Source organism: Carassius carassius, chromosome 19, assembly GCF_963082965.1.
Source record: "Carassius carassius chromosome 19, fCarCar2.1, whole genome shotgun sequence".
NCBI lineage: Eukaryota > Metazoa > Chordata > Actinopteri > Cypriniformes > Cyprinidae > Carassius > Carassius carassius.
In genome coordinates this window covers 23,358,945-23,375,967 of record NC_081773.1, presented here as the reverse complement: position 1 = coordinate 23,375,967, position 17,023 = coordinate 23,358,945, and the positions used below count along the sequence as shown (strand labels likewise).

At 35.7% G+C, this 17,023-nt stretch overlaps 1 protein-coding gene across 30 annotated transcripts in view; it reads right to left on the bottom strand.

Annotated features, from left to right (window-relative positions):
• LOC132095410 (CLIP-associating protein 1-A-like) overlaps window positions 1-17,023 on the bottom strand; it is a 70,391-nt gene that overhangs the window by 11,968 nt on the left and 41,400 nt on the right. For 8 of the 30 annotated variants that reach the window (XM_059500348.1, XM_059500347.1, XM_059500353.1 and 5 more), the window contains 16 exons: window positions 16,910-16,987; window positions 16,597-16,764; window positions 15,201-15,247; window positions 14,933-15,103; window positions 14,035-14,058; window positions 13,297-13,404; window positions 11,365-11,520; window positions 8,384-8,545; window positions 7,481-7,543; window positions 6,343-6,446; window positions 5,990-6,013; window positions 2,628-2,857; window positions 2,330-2,393; window positions 1,206-1,369; window positions 1,026-1,104; window positions 799-942 (listed from right to left, as the gene is read on the bottom strand). In XM_059500348.1, coding sequence (XP_059356331.1) covers window positions 799-942; window positions 1,026-1,104; window positions 1,206-1,369; window positions 2,330-2,393; window positions 2,628-2,857; window positions 5,990-6,013; window positions 6,343-6,446; window positions 7,481-7,543; window positions 8,384-8,545; window positions 11,365-11,520; window positions 13,297-13,404; window positions 14,035-14,058; window positions 14,933-15,103; window positions 15,201-15,247; window positions 16,597-16,764; window positions 16,910-16,987 — 1,786 coding nt within the window. The remainder of the gene's footprint in view (window positions 1-798; window positions 943-1,025; window positions 1,105-1,205; window positions 1,370-2,329; window positions 2,394-2,627; window positions 2,858-5,989; window positions 6,014-6,342; window positions 6,447-7,480; window positions 7,544-8,383; window positions 8,546-11,364; window positions 11,521-13,296; window positions 13,405-14,034; window positions 14,059-14,932; window positions 15,104-15,200; window positions 15,248-16,596; window positions 16,765-16,909; window positions 16,988-17,023) is intronic. The other 22 variants (XM_059500364.1, XM_059500365.1, XM_059500372.1 and 19 more) reach the window with 15 other exon arrangements.

The window sequence follows — 17,023 nt, the reverse complement described above, 5'->3', positions numbered from 1 at the left end:
GATCTCTTTCTTAAATCAAACACAAAATGATAACTTTTGTTTTAATCAAATATGGCACAAGTCAAAAGACATGAGAACCAATGATATTTTATGTTATTGAAGTCAAACCAAATGGATCAAGTTTTACAAGCAATAACTTAACTCTATAAAGCTTAATGTATCATATTTGATACACAAGTTTTCTCTAAATTATCAGCATGTTCAAAACTTCGATGAAAAACCAGCTGTACATAATCTGCAACATGTCATTGGTAGTTCATACTTTTCAAAAGGAAGGCCTTTAAATTTTAAAAACATCCCTCTTCAGGTTTTTTTGTCATTTTTATGTGTAATCTTGACTGCATTGTAGTAAACATATAAAGTATAGCAATACATTATATTGTTAGTAATATTTCATGATAAACACCTACTGAACTAAAGCAAGTTGTTTTTCCTCTTCAAGCATAAACTCATTTTTTTTCTATATAGTTTCATTTGAGCAATTAAAAAGGCAGATGCATCAAATACGACACAACACAAAACACATATGCAAATATAATGCATGTATTATTTTGATTAGGATTTGTATAGGAAGGTTTAATAAACCGGAAAAAAAAAATCTGACTATTACTGTATTTTTTATGTTAGGCTTTGCAGGGTTAAATTTAGGTGGCTATTTGGAATGAGATGAAAGTGCTTAATAAAAAATGATGACAGAAAAATCTTTTAAATAAAAGACTAAATGTCATCTTATATTTTGAGGACCAATATAGAACTGATTTGTGCACTGCCTGCAAGCCCAACTCCAAGGAAACTCACTTTTCTAACATCAGAGCTCTTGGGTTCTGTGGTCCAGGTGATAATGCGAGACACCGCTAATCTTGTCTCACTTGAGTTTACAAAGTCCGCAGGGTCCATCTGCCGTGCCAGGGACTCAATGTATTTAAGGATGGCCACCTTCACCTGCATTATGACACCAAGATAATAAGAATTATTATATAAGAAAGCTGGGGCTTCAAAAGCAGTCATGGTAGGCATCATCTTACCTTCAGATTGGGGGTTTGAGTCTGATCAACAATGAATCTCATTAGAATGTTAAACTGCTGGTCAAAGGGGAAAGACTCCCTAAGAGAGGGGGAAAGAAGAGAAACAAAACATCAACCTGGTGGCACAAAAAGTTCTAAGCTTCAAAAAGAACAAAACTAGGACTATCGCTTAAGACCAACCTTGTGACGTCCAGAGCCTTTTGGACCTTAGCTTGGACTGAGCCCAAGAGGTCAGCTCCCATTTTCTTCAGCAGCTGAGTGAGCAGTACAAAAAGCCAATCTTGGAGATCCTCTCTGTGCACGGTGATGAAATCCACTAGAGTCTCTAAGAACATGCTAAACACCTGGAATCAGAACACTGAACATCATGCCAATGCTGTGCTGCACATCTTTTTATAAATGTACTAATGGATTTATATGCCTGTCTCACAAATACATCAGAAAAATATATTTCTACATTCTCTGATGAAAAAATGTAACATAAATGAAATCAATTCTAAATAAAATTAAAATAATTAGATTTCAGGATTCTGTAATAATCTAGTATTTAGAGTTAGGGTTTTAAAAACAAACAGTTAACCCAAAATATGAGCAATAATTATACTGTTGCTGGTTTTAAAGGGGTGGTTGACTGCGAGATGGTTTAGCCAATCACAACACTGGACCAGCTAACCAATCTGAGCCCATTGCGTATTTCTGAGGGAGGGGCTTCATAAAAGCAGGAAATGATCAGCACGTTTATAGGAGAAGGGACAGAACGGTGGGGAATAAAGGTAAATTATGTGAAAAAATAATGCGTTTAATACATTTTAGACTGCACCCCATAAACACAATCGAGCCAAGAAAAAAAAAAAAGTCAACTACCCCTTTAATGTGAAGAATAAACCCATATATGTAAGAATAAAACATAATTAATCCATTTATATAACAAAATGGTTCAGTTATTTGTAATATCCACTTACTCTCTATTGTTAAAATCCACACCAAGGCAGACCATGCAAAAAAACAAGACACATTCCATTAGTGCAATCTCATTACATTTTTGAGTTCAACACAAACACACTGTTTCCCAGACAAACATGTTGAATTTAACAGAATCCATAGTGATGAAAGCTACTTATTTAGTCTATTATAATATGATTAATTTAGGATCATTTCACATGATGCAACACATTTTAATGTAATCCTTCAGTCCTCTGTCTAAAATATATATTTGGAATGCTACCATTAATCCAGCAATTGTAAATAGATTAAGTGTGATCAAAGCAGCCATGGTGAAAGGATGCGTTCCTCACACAGGTTACCTTGCTGTGAGGATCTGCAAACATCCTGGTGAAGATCTCACATAGCCTCTTGAGCTCCACACGGCTGAAATGCACACAAATATGATTAAAAGCCTGGTCCCAATAAGAATGAGACCGAAGAAGCCTAAACAGCAATTGCAAGGCAACTGGGACTTTGCAGATGCATCTAATACACTAAATGAGCAACAAAAGAAAACTTGCCAGATATCGACTGACTACTTTCTACTTGCTGACTTTGAGAAAAATAAAAGGACACCCAACAACCAAAGACAATTTGTGCCACTCTGAAGGCCCCCACCTGAGAATGCGTTGGCTCTTCAGCAGGTTCTGCAAACCCAGCAGGCCCTCTTTCCTCTCTGACCAGTTGGAACTGGCGCAGTGGTTTAGCACCTCGGCGACATCCTCTGTCTGACGCAGGAAGTGAGGAATGCCTCCGTTACGGGAACTATAGGAGCGCTCTGAGCAGGCGCTGGATGCGTCGCTGTTGGCATCATCATCAGACTCGTACCTCCTTCTCAAAGGCTTGCGCTGAGGAGAGCATGGAGCAGATTAGCAGGTTCAAGAGAAGTTGAAGAAGCTATCAGAAGATCAACAAAGGGAATTCTTTTAACAATTTACTGTGCATTACTATAAACATATAGTAAGTACGCTGTTGATATGGAAAAGTCATGCAGCATTAAAAAATAACAAGGGTTTAGGTTCGTTTAACACTAACTTTGGGTACTTTCGGCCAAGTGCACACTGCAAAGTTTTAAGAGTGACAACCACATATAAAGGTGGGAATGAATCCTCTAAAATATTGATTTCTGTGCGTACAGAAGAAGAATCCAAGGGTCACTCCTAACTTGTGATGATCTTAACAATAGTTTGGCACATTGAAACCAACATGTTTGTAACAGTTTGATCTGATTGCAGCTGCTCTTTTACCTACACAATTATTTTTTTTTGTTTGAAATAATATTTCACACCATTAAACTTATATTAATGCACTAATGATCTAATAAATGCAGCCTTGGTGGTGTTTTTGAACTTCTTAAAAAAAAAAGAAAATCTTACCAACTTTTGACAAAACAATTTAGTGATCAGAGATGTATTAAATTACTTTTAACGAACTACCATTGACAATGGTGGAGAGAAATATATAAGAGTTACAATTTGTTAATATGTCAAAATATTAACAACTAGTTGTTAATTTGAATTTCAAACACACTTTAATGATTTGGTTGCACTTCCTGGATTTTTCAGGAGTGAATCTGGTTGTACAATTCAGTTATCATTCCCATAAATAATTGAACTCTGTAAATGGAATAAAACAACTTTAGCTCCAGTGTGTATGTGACTCTTGAGCTCTTCAGCTGTCTCAGCACTGGAGTGTGAAGGAACAATTCAGCGTGTCACAACAATTCAAATTTAACGTGTCAAAATATTTAACGCAATTAACGCAGCATCCGTATTTTCTGCCATCCGTTGGCTAGCTTTACATTATATGATCACGCTCTTATTCATTTAAATGCTTTTAAACATTTCAAGCGCGGCAAGACAAAAGAGAATGCGCTGTCTGTGAATGCCCTTATGTGACACATACACACGTACACACACACACACAATGCATAGACAGGGCGCCAGAATCCAGTTCTCTTAAGCGCTTGAACTAACAATAAACATCCCAAAGTGCCAGTTTTGTCGATTATCCTCATAAGAGCAATCTTAAATGATTTATATAAAGTCTAAAATGAACAAAAAGAGTTGTGAGAGAATGAGGCGAGATCCATGGACAGTATATAAACGGTGAGATCCGCGTGTCTGTCTGCTCTTAAAGGGACAGCAGCCAATAAAGCTTCCTGTCAGTAAAGTTAAAGAACAAAGGGAACAGAGAAAATTACTCGCTGCTCTTGACTAAATAACTTTTGTAGCTTTAATAAGGATTAACTATTTAATTTATAGTTTATGCAGTGCAGACTGCATATAACTTTGATAACTTTATTAAATTTCTGTATATTTCCTAACTGTTAAGACAGGAAGGGCAGGAGTAAACATGACATTTATTATGGGTTTATGTTAGCATTGTTTTAAGTTTACTTAAATTAAAAACGGTTATATTTTTGAAGCCTAATAATAAATGTAAAAAAAAAAAATCAGTAGCTGTATTAATATCAGTAATACTGGCCTTCATTCATAAAAAGATGTCATTTAAACAAGTATTTAAATTTAACTGTGAAATTATTGCATTAAAAAATATATTAAAAACGTACAAAAACATTTCTTTTTTTATTGCGATTAATTGCGATTAATCACAGAAAAAATGTGCGATTAATCTAGTTAAAGTTTTTAATCGATTGACAGCACTAATATATATATTAATATATATATATATATATATATATATATATATATATATAAATGTGTAAAATAAATATACTTTAGATGACAAAGGATTTTTCACAAATAAATAGAATTCAATAAAAATATAATTAAAAAGAAAGTAAACAATGTAACCAACAGGGCACTCAGTATTCTGGGAAGTTTGTGTTCATTGGGAATCATATTTTTAAAATAAAGCCAGGGTAACACTCATTTTACATACAGCACACAGTGAAAATGACATGAATATGAAAGCGGGCAAATGCATAAAGCGCAGCATAATTTGAAATCACGAGTTTAATGTTTAAAGTATTTAATTCACTCGTGCCTGATAAAAAGGCACATTTCACAAGATCTCACAGCTCGATTCGACTAAATTTGCAAGGGTTGTGAAATTAAATGTTCATTAGTCATTCATAGATTTGTTTAAATGATATAAATGCGTGTTTTCTTAATGCTGACAGAAAGTGAGAAAGTATTATAATGTTTGCCTTTCTATTACCAATAATATAAAAGCAATTGTTACAATACTTTTTGTATACATTAATTCCTTTATTTAAACGGTCTATTGGATTATTAGACAGACTTCTATCCGTATATAGACAGAACTGTTAACGACAACAGTGGACAAGAAGGAGAATGTGAGCTGTGTGCGCTCAGACGCTCCCTATCTCAGCATCTTCAAAATAAAAGTCCAGCCTCGAACACATCAGCCAAGCAGAAAAACGTTTAGACCAGTGCTGATATTTGAAAAATGACAAATATCGGCTAATTTATCAGCCTTGGTGATATATCGGTTGACTACTTGTCATGAATGATTCAAATAGGTCACAGACAATTTTCCAACACTTAAGTCCCTGTTATTAGTACAGTGTACGCAGATGATGTAAGTGAAGAGCGTGGCACGCTAGCTAGATACATCTACTTATGCAGTAAAGGGAATGTGGATGCTGATGCATAACATCTGCCCTCTTTACGGCTTAATCCTGCTGTGCTGTCATATGTGAATTAAAGATAATTTACATTTTCCAAAGCAATAACACTGGATGACATAAACATAAAAAAATGAAGAGATTAATGCCAAACTGATAGCAAAATTAGTGAAATGCATCTTGTGGTGCTTGTGTAGGGAAATGGTGGGACTGTGCAGAGGAGATGGTAATTTACCAAATTAATGAAAGAAGTGCAAATGTTTGTGGTGCACAAAATGCTCAATATTTTCTTGACAGTCCACAATGGTCATTCTGATTAGTGAATAAAAATGGAAATACAAGTAGTATATAAACAGAAGCACACTACCTTATTCCTGGAGTCTCCTAACAGCTGAAGACCAAGAAAGGAAGAGCAAAGAGACGCAGAGATTTCAAAAGGAGCAAAGTTGTTGCAAAAAAACACAAAATCTGAAAACTGCACCCTCATAATATAGCTAGGCAGTTGACATCTAAGGACAAAAAAGGTTTTTCCAACACATAAAAGATGAACACTTCTCATTTCCTAAAATATTATTTTTCTGTGGGTGTTTTTTAGGGCAACATATGACAAATACTTGAGCCATACAGACGAATCAATTCTGTTATACTAGATCAGATAATAAGAATAAGGAATATTTCAATTCATCCTATTCGTATCTGTGAGAGGAGACAAATTCTTACCAAAGCATCAGCTACAGCAGCCTCCACTTCTGTGCCAGTGTTCAGCACCCTCATAGCGTTGACAGATGCAGAAATGCGAGCCTGATGGATCAGGCCTAAGCGATCTGTAGGGTTTGAACACGGGATGAGACGGTGAGAATGGAAAACAATTAATTACTAAATACTTACCTATCATAAACGTATTTTTTCCACCAATTACGCTAATAATTAGGCAAGAGAGACAAAAAAAAACTTGAGGTTGACATGTAGAGATTGAGAGAATCAAGACAGTTTGATACCACCCAACACATAACATGAGACACAAGTTCAGAAAGGACCGAAAAAGAACTATGGTTGCTTAAAAACTCAAAGAAGGTGAAAGTGTGTAATTTCAGAATTTCAAACACCCATCCACCATTAGTTTACCAATCCGAAACCTCTCCAAAACTGATGCTATTAGTTGAGCCAGTGTTATAATGTTTGCCCAATTCGGCAGACTGAAATTCTGTTTAGTGGCACTAGTGGCCAGAAATGACACATTTCACCTTTAAGGCTACAATGATCAAAAGTAAGATGATTTAATTAATAAGCAAATAAATAAATGAACAATACTGCTTTAATAAAAGTATGTTCTGGAAAAATCAAGTGCCAAATGTATTTGAATTATGGGTCCCACAAAACAATGATTAAACTAACACATTCCAAAAAAAATAAATGAACTTCTTCAATGCTCACAGCACAAAAAAGGCAAATAAAATAATCTTTTTAAATTCATTACCAGCAACACAAAGTTTTTTTTTCTTTTAATTAACTGTATATGGCAAGAATACAAAACATCATATATATAACGCATATAACTGAAGTGATTTTTGGCAAACACACCACCAACCAAACAGAAACGCAAATGCAAATAAATGAACCTCAAATAGGATGGATGCTGATGTTTATGGTGAGAAAAGAGAGCAAAGCACTGAAAATATAATTTCCCAAATGAACAGATAATTCGCATCTACATCTGACAATAACATGAAGTCTGAAGATTGTAGCTTAAGCTGGCAAACCCAGTAGAGTAAAAAAAAAAAAAAAAAAGATAAAATATGAATGCATGCTTGTGATTGGCCCTGTCTGGGGGGGCCAGGGGTAGGGTCATGCAGGTCACCTGACTGGCCCACGGGTTCAGCCGTGGACAGCGCACTGGTGGAGCGAGAGTGACGTCGGGAGGCTGCAAGGGGACAGGAAGAGGGGCGACACCCCAGGGACCGTTAGTGCTACACTAAAACACTGATCACCATCCGTGGCAATAACACGAAACATCCAACATGCGAAACATAACTAGTCACTACACGAGTATTTCACACGAGTGTGAAACAGACCATAGACTTATCCATCTCCTTGCTATAACATAGACCACATTCACATATGGTGGTAGCAGATTAGCAGACTACACAAAGTAATATGCATTACAATCAGTGTTATTTTAGCATTGTTAATATTTATTAATATTAAAATGAGCTTTTATTTTATATTTCTTTTTAGCTTTCATTTATTTTTATTTGCATTTTTGTTTTAATAATTTCAGTAATGCAGTTTAAACGTATTTTATTTCAGTTAGTTGTAAGGCCACATTTATAATACACTATTTGATCGAAAATTTACTTTTATTTTACACATCACATTTATTTAAATTAACAATAAATACATTTAATATTTTAAGATAACAATAGCAACACTGATTGCAATACTGTGCTATGATTGTTCCTCCCTGTAAAGATTTTAAAGATCAGACCAGCTGTTTTTATTCACAATAATACAAAATGCCATATAAATCCATTTTTATGGACAAACCATCCAAACCTTTACTAGATGTATTTACAACCTCAAAGACACAGCGGCACAGATTATTAAAGCACCTCCGAAACATATTAGTGCATGCAGAGAGGCAAGCAAACACCTAAACTGAGGCCAAACAGAATCAGAGGGAGAAGATTTGTGAGAGTGAATTGGAAAGGATTGGATGTTTCTGTCGTTTTGACTCCATCAGCCACTTCTGTGCTCTACTCACCAAGAGGAGTGAAGCCCCGAGCGGGGCTTGTGTCACGACTGCTCTCGCGACTGGTGTCACGGCTGCACCCCTGACTCATGCTGGGGCGGGGGATGCGACTGCTCCGGGCTAGCGTGCGATAGGAAGAAGTGGCAGGAAGAAGAGCTTTACCACACAGCCTGGCTGTTAGAACACAAGTTAGGGCATTAGTGAGGCCGTGGAGTCAGAGAAAGAGGGTGGGGTTGAGTTGGCCATTCCTGGTGTCCTTCTGCTTTAGAAAGGTTAAACATTTAAAGCACAAGGCTTAAGCTGAACATTTTAGACTGACAACATTTAGGGAGCTTCTGAACATGCAGTGTTAAAGGTGCACCGAGTAATTTAGTGTATCTCTAGATTTATTTGTTTTCTCAAAAACGATAAAATGACCAAAGCTTTACACTCTATACTGACACCTATAAATTATTTTAAAATGATTAGAAGCGACACTGAAGACTGAAGAAGTAATGGCTGCTGAATATTCAGCTTTGCTAATATAGGAATAAATAAATGATAAATACAGGAATATGTTTTGATATTCAAATTTTAAAAAGTTATTTTAACTTGTAATAATATTTCACAATATTACTGCATTTTTATCAATTATTTGCAGCCTTGGTGAGCATAAGAGACTTTCAAAAACTTTGAAAGATAATGTATTGCCAGTAAAAATAAGATGTCATTCTATTTTGAGAATGAATCGGTTATCTTGCTGCTATAAATTTAAATTTGGAGTTTGGAGAAAAATGATTATCAATGCATGAATTAAGCGGTCATAAATCAACACTGACAATTTCTGACACAGGTTTCCATGCATCACTTCTGAAAAATTATATTCCTGCATGCTGTTTCATACTGGTGATAGATGTGCTGCGACGTCTTCATTCCAATTTGGTAGTTGTTTTATTGCATAACTAGTCTCTTGCATAAAGTTACATTTTACGTTGTCATGTGACTAAATATATTTACTCATGTCACCTCAAATCATTGAAAACAAATAAATTATGGCCATTTTGTCACTACTAATCGTTGTCAGTGTGAACACCACTTCAAGAAGCTTTTTTAGGCCATTGAAAAGTCTGGAATCTTCATCTCAACATGTAGAAATAAAACATGAAAAATGTAGCAATATTAACTTTTAGGTGTACAAAATTGCTTGGTGACTCTTTAAATAAAAACACACATAAAAGACTGCATTAAGCTTTAAAGCATTAATAAACTTGTGGGAATTACAAAAAATAAATATCTTTAAATATCAGTTTTGAATTGTTTTACAGATAACTTGTCAATTTAATAATTGGTAAATAATTGTCTGGAGATATATTGGTCAGATCTTAAAAATAACAAAAAAAGCTGATGAAGAATGAAAGCCATTAGTCAGCCCTGTCATCATTCAACAACAGGTAAATAATCACATACAAAAGACAACAATGAGTAACCACTGAGCCTGTTTTGGAATTAACACTTGCATCAGCCATTTAAATTAATGGCGAGCTTCTTTCACATAGTGAAAAGGCATTCCATCTATTTGCACTAGGGGTGTCCCCAACGAAGGATTTTCATAGTCAAATTGGAATTTTCGAATCTTGCCGATATTCGACTGTTAGTCGAATCATATGTTTGGGGGTGGGGCAAAATACATTGAGTCAAGTCAGACATTCGACAGCTATAATTACTGATGTTAACACACACACATGGAAAATGTGTAACGAACGCCTCGCAGATACAAATGGGGTAAATAATGGATTTATGTTTTGATTAAAAGATAGCTAACACTAAATGTTAGCGAAACCCTTTACGATTCACTTTTTTTTTTACAACAGTGCTCTCATTATAACGTTAGTCTATATGACAGTAGTTATTAATGTTCTGCATTTCTGTTTTGAGCTGCACGCTCTGAAGATGACCAGGGGATACATTTGGTAGCAAGTTTTTTAATCAATGGGATTAACTCATAATTTCATATAAAATATGCTTTGTTATTTATACAACATAATGAAATGTTAATATTAGGACTTCTAGACAAAAAGGGCACTAGTGCACATGAACGTGTCTGCACGGCTCTGAATGAACACATTTTGAATGAACAATGAACAACAACATGCAGAAACATGGCAGTTATTAATATTCTGCATTGTAGTTTGACCTGCTCGAGCTGCACTGAAGAGATATCACCGTAGTACTACACTGAAGCGCTTGACTCAGCCAAATGCATATTATATCAGGTGAATAATATATCCAAGATATATAAACCGCCTGAAATGTTTTGAAATCACTTGTAACCTACCTGATCGAAAAAATCTAGTCTCTGTCTGTGTCAGTTTGAGTCTTGTTAAAGATTTAAATCCCTGCCGCCAAGAAGCTCCTGTCGGTCATGGATTACGGAAAGTGAAACATAAATCTATAGGTGTGGTTGGATTATTCACTTTAAAATATTTATTTTAAGTTTCTTTCTTTACAGATTCATCATAATAGGCTGTATATTCACTTACTGGGAGAAAAACGATAGTTCTATGTGTAATCAGACATTTGAGCTCCCCCATATAGTCAAAATGGCATAATCATAACTCACCACGAATATTCGACTAAGACTGGTAGTCGAATCAGGCTCCTCGATTCGAAGCATTGAATCATCAACTATTCAGGGTCATCCCCTAATCTGCACTAGTCCAATTTAACAGGATTTACAGCGAACAATGATTCAGCAAATGACATTTAAGAAAGTCTTCTTACTTTGTCAAGTAAACTCTGAAAATTCCTGCCATCCATGCGGTCCTAGCGTTTCCAAAAATATTTAGCAAATAATCTCCATGTTGTAATGCATATTCTTAAGGAATTCCTCAAAGAACTGGTTTAGGTCCACTTGTATTTTGTAATTAGATTGTTTTTTTGTAATCCAATGAAGTGTATATTGTATGTGGACATCCTTAGTGTTACTCTGAGATGTAAAAATGTGTTGCTACTACCTATGCCCAATCTGCAGGGGCTGGTTTCACGGCTGCATCCCTGGCTTTTTGGGATCCTTGAGTATTTGTCTGAGGGAGTTGTAGGGGCAGTGGCTCTAGGAATTCTGCCATACGCGTGTCCCAAAAGCTTCCCTGGAGAACTGGATCGGCTGCCGGCTGCAAAGGAAAATAATATCAGGACTACTATAAGTAACTTGGTGACTGATTATTTACCAATCACCACTGGGTCCCCTCTGCTTTGTATCAAATTTACATTATTAAAATTAAATAAAATAAGGCACCTTTATTTTGTTTACTTAAATTATATGATGATTTAATGTTACCATGATTGCAAAAAAATTACAAATTGTTTTGATTTTAAATAAATGCTATTCTTTTGAACTTTCTATTAATAAAAGAGTCCTGAAAAAAACCTATAATGAAGGATTACGTGACCCTGGAGACTGGAGGAATAGCTGCTGAAAATTCAGTATTGTATTAAATAGTATTTGTCCAACAATGGTTTGAAAACCAAAACCGAGCAGTTATTTCAATACTGTCTATAAGCCTTCCTTTATTCACATGGCCTGGCTGATAAGAAAAAAATCTCAAGTTTAGGTGAACAAAATAACCACAAAGAAAAATTACATGTGTATGCAAATATATGAAGACGAGACCTCGACTCTAATGAAATACATATAAACAAAGAGACAGACAAACAGAGTGAGCTAGGATTAATCCAAGTTAGCTTGGATACTAATCTCTACAGGCATGGTGACGTGACATAATACAGGCTACAGACACATTTGCAAACACATACAGACAGACATCAAAGCAAAAACAAATACCCAACGATCATAATGTCTGACCTCTATTTGAACCGAAATAAAAAGATTAAGCTAAATCAGGACATGCAACATGATGGTAGACGTGTAATTCATGCAAGGTTGGCATTGAGGGTATTAACGCAGCTTTATTCTGATGAACGGGGCTTACCACTAGTGGGGTTAGCTGATCTGGATCCTTATGTATGGAAGCGAGGCAACGGACAGGTGAAAAGTAGCCAGTTACAAAAGACGATTGATGTGACGCATGGTTACCCAGCATGCATCAGGCAAGATGTTGATTATTTGTGCTCTAGAAACTTCAATCTACACATTTTATGCCAAAGAGTGGCTTTAACTATAATTGTGGAATAAACTCCACATTCAGAAGAATGCCAAACTTGGTTGTGAAAACATTAAACGCAAAACTGACAGAGACAAGAAGGAAGATGATAGTGGTGACAGACCAGTAGTTATCTATCTGTATCTGAGCTCCTAACAATAAGGTTGAAGCTTCAATCTGTTGACCTTAGGAAGGTGAATTTCATGAAAAATGTGTCTAGGTACCATTTCACCCCCCACAAAAAATAAACAAAAATAAATAAATAATTCGTTTTTTTTAAAGGATAAATATTTAGATATATTACATTTTAAGTTATTTTTATTTATTCAAATTAACTTCTTTATTACACTAATAAAATGAGAGCTTTAATATTATTATTATTTCACAATCTAAACAATTTATTTGGCTAGAAATTATGTTTTTATGCCAAAAGAAAGAAATTGTGGAATGATATGAGACATGAAATTGACATAGCTGTATATAGCAACTTAAATATACAGTTTAGTGGCAATTTTATAGAAATATATGTGGCAGCTGAATGTAGTGACAGCATAATGACTAATCAGAATAAAGTATTATAAAAAGCAGCGTAATGGTGTTTGTTAATTTCATTGTTAATGATTGACAATTTCATTGACATTGAAATTAACAATTTCATTGTTAATTTCATTAACATTGCAACATATAGACAATATAATACTAAAGCTTTTAGTAGTAAAGCCATGGTAGATTATAAATAATATCATGCTATGGTTCTTTAAAAAATCCATCCACACAGACACTTACGTTGGGACTGAGAGACCACTTTAGCTCTGCTTCGACCACGGCTGTCTATAACAGTGCTGTTGGTGCTGACCGTACTCCCTGAGCTCTGCCTTCTTGTTCGAACACGACCTGTAGAGAAAAAATAAATAAATTAGAGCATGAGATGAGGTAATAAAATGCCTGAGAGGAAGGGAGAGATTTAGAGTGACTGACACAAAGAGAAACAGACTGAAAGGTTTAAACAACAAGGGATCCTGAGGACAAACAAAGAGATTTCCCTGATGAAAACGATCAAAATATACTGGCTGAAAGGAATTACATGACATGCTCTACTGAGAAGACTGGAGGCTGGTGGAACACAGAATATTATGAAACTGCGCAAAACAGCAATTTTATGTGCTCTAAGCTAACCTCAGAAGAAATCTTAAAATAAACCAATACCACAACTGAATACGTGGTTCCCACACATTTGACCAGTTAAATTCAATAACCTTTTTTAAAGCATACAAGTACAAACGACTCAACAGATCATATGAAGTACAAGGCACCATTTTCATCTCACTTAACTACTGTTGTTATTTATTGTCAAGAGGAGGGGGGATATATCATGCAAACAGGTCATGCAGACCACTAGCAAAGTCAGATCGCTAGGTGTACAGCTGTTTCTTGACAAATGAGACAAAAACACTGCTCGAATCCCTCCGACAGCACAGAGGGTGGACATTCACACTCACACACACATATACACGTACTTCTTACCATCTAGTTTACCAGATGCACCGTCTTTGGGGCAAAAACAAAAACAAAAACAGGGGAGTGCAGGGTGGAGGAGAGGAGAGGCATAAGTTAGAGTCAGTTAAGCCCATGGAAGCGTGGAAGACAGCGATCTGCTCAGAAACAGGCCTTGCATGGAAGCACACGGGAGCTAGTGAGTGTGACTGCGGGTAAGGAAATAAAATCTCTTTGATCATTTTTAAGGAATCATGGGATTAGAAAACGGTACAGAGAAAATATTATACAGACAGCAGTGACAAGCAAGTCAGTGGTCAAACATTAGGTGGTGAGTTCTGGGACGAATATTGATCATTTCTCACAAAGAACAGATGCATTATTAAGCTCCAACGTTCCCCAAAAACCAACACTGAGAAAACCAGTGATAAGAAAACTGAAGTTTACACTGTAGTGCACAAGGTTTGGCTTATTGTTTTCATAAGATGGCAGAACAAGCAAAATTATAATGTAGCTCAATAAAAAAAGAAATTATAATCAATACTTAACCAAGAAATTATAAAAGACATATTGAATAAATAACTGTATTATTATTATTAATAATACTATTACTCCAGGAAGTAATTTCTAAGTAACTTCAAACAAATAAGTCTTATCCAATCAGAATTTGAAGTCATAACTTCATTCTCGCTCTTAAAATAACTAGACTAAAGAAAAAAAAAAAACCTTAAGGGATAATAAATCTGTGGCACACACTCGTCATTTGTTCCTCATCACAGAGCAGCTTAATAGCATCTATGTTGCTCGTCAGTTTTATTAATGGCCCGCTGCAGCCATAAAAGCCACTGATTTTTATGGCTGTTGTATGAAAATTCCTAATTAAGGATGAAAGAGGAGAAAAGATGGATAGAGTGTGATGGGGTCTCACCCAGGGAGGCGTAGGAGCCTGGAGGCAGAGCTGCAGCGGAGCTGAAGGGAGATGGGGAGGTTGCGGTGGACATGCGAGATTTGGCACTGGAGGCTGCGTTCACATCTATGTCACTGCGGGAACGCTGGAGGGCACCAGGGGTAGAGGACATCCTAGAGCCGATCACTTTACCTGAGGAAATGTTACACACACAAGATTTACAGACATGGCAAAATGGCATGTTTGTATATATGTGCTAAGCAACTGTAAAAAGTGTTACTTGACTTACTTCTTGTAACAGGGCCTCCAATGACACTCTTCACTGACAGCGGTCGACTGCAGGAATGCAGAATAAAAAAATTTAGCGACTCGAATGAAATTAAATGAATTTCAAAAAGATATATCTGAACATTTTTCAGCCTTTTGACAAGTTACAATATATTTGACCAATATTGCTGCCAAATAGATTTTCAACTTAAACAGTAAAAATCTAGTTACATTTACATTTATCAGACACTTTTATCCAATTATATCCATTTTTTTTTCTAAACACGGTCATCCTCACTTATTGCAAGTCAAAGAAACTACTATAAAGACATGCTCTTTTGGTAATTTAATAAAAAAAAAAAAAAACAATTAAACCAATACTCAGAATATTCACACTTGATAATTTATTATAGGAAGACAAGTGTGAATATTGACTGAATCTACAAATCATAAATCACAATCAAATTATAACAATAATTTGCTTCTTCTTGGTCACACATTTTCTTTCCATTTTTGTGATTATGACACAGCAGTGTTTGCTGTTTTTTTGATGGCACAGCAGATCGTGATCATTAGAGCTGTCACTCATCACACTGGTGCTAATGCAAGCTGATCTTGATGCCTCTGAACAACAAGGACACAGTGTAACAGATGCTGCAGTCTAATATTGAAGATGAGATCACTGCTTCATATCCAGAGGAGACTCAACACGCTAGAAAGCACAGTCATCAATCTGTGCAAGTGGTCCATCAGCCAACTGGCAAATATTTCGCAGATTCCAACAGCGACAGCAATAACTCTCCGATTTTGTTAGCATGAGATAGCAGACACCACAGAGACAACATTATTGTATAAAACCACTGAACTAAATGGTTATATACAACATGTTCAAATGTTTAGGGTAAGTAAAATATTTTTGAAAGAAGTCTCTTCTGCTGACCAAGGCTGCAATTATTTATTATTTTTTCATCTAAAATAACTATTTTCTATTTCAATATATTTCAGCATCATTCCTCCAGTCATAAGTGTCACACGGTCCTTCAGAAATCTTTTTAATATGCTGATGATTTGGTGCTCAAGAAACCTTCATTTTTATCAGTGTTGAAAACAGTTTTGCTACTTAATATTTATTTTTGCGCAAAATGTAGTAACTTTTCTTTATTTTTAAGGTTTTTTTAATGAGCAGAAAGTTCAAAAGACTGCTTTTATTTAAAATAAACATATTTTGTAACATTATAAATTTCTTTACTATCCCTTTAAACCCAAACATTTGAACGGTAGTGTACAGTATATACAGCTATTTATGAAAATATAGTCAAAACAGCAATACAGATACAATGTTTGCTATTATATTAAGTATTCTATACCAGATGTACCAATTCATGTTTGGTGTAAAGTGAAATGTGTGCGTGTCTTACTTGAGGCTCTCCTGCGAGCTTGAGGAGGAGCGGTCAGACTGTGGCAGAGACACTATACTGTCAGAACTCTTCAGGTGAGACTGGAGGGCCTTCTGATAGCTCGACTCCAATGCCTGAAACAGGTGCTCTGCCTCTCGACTGAAATGGCCATGGAATCCCCAGTAACACCTATAAAACAAACGGACATGTAAATGATCAAGACATGATACAAACGCTACATACATTATCAAGTCAAACAATGCATAAATGGATATCTCAAAGTACTGCTTATGGTACATCTAACCAAACAGCACAAAAAGGCAAACTGACTTACTTTCTGGCCACAGATCTGGCCTCTGAGTCCGCGTCATGGATCCCCTTCTTGATGGTCTCGGTGAGAACGGCCACATGCCTGGGGTAGTAGGGAAACATGATGAATACTGTTTCT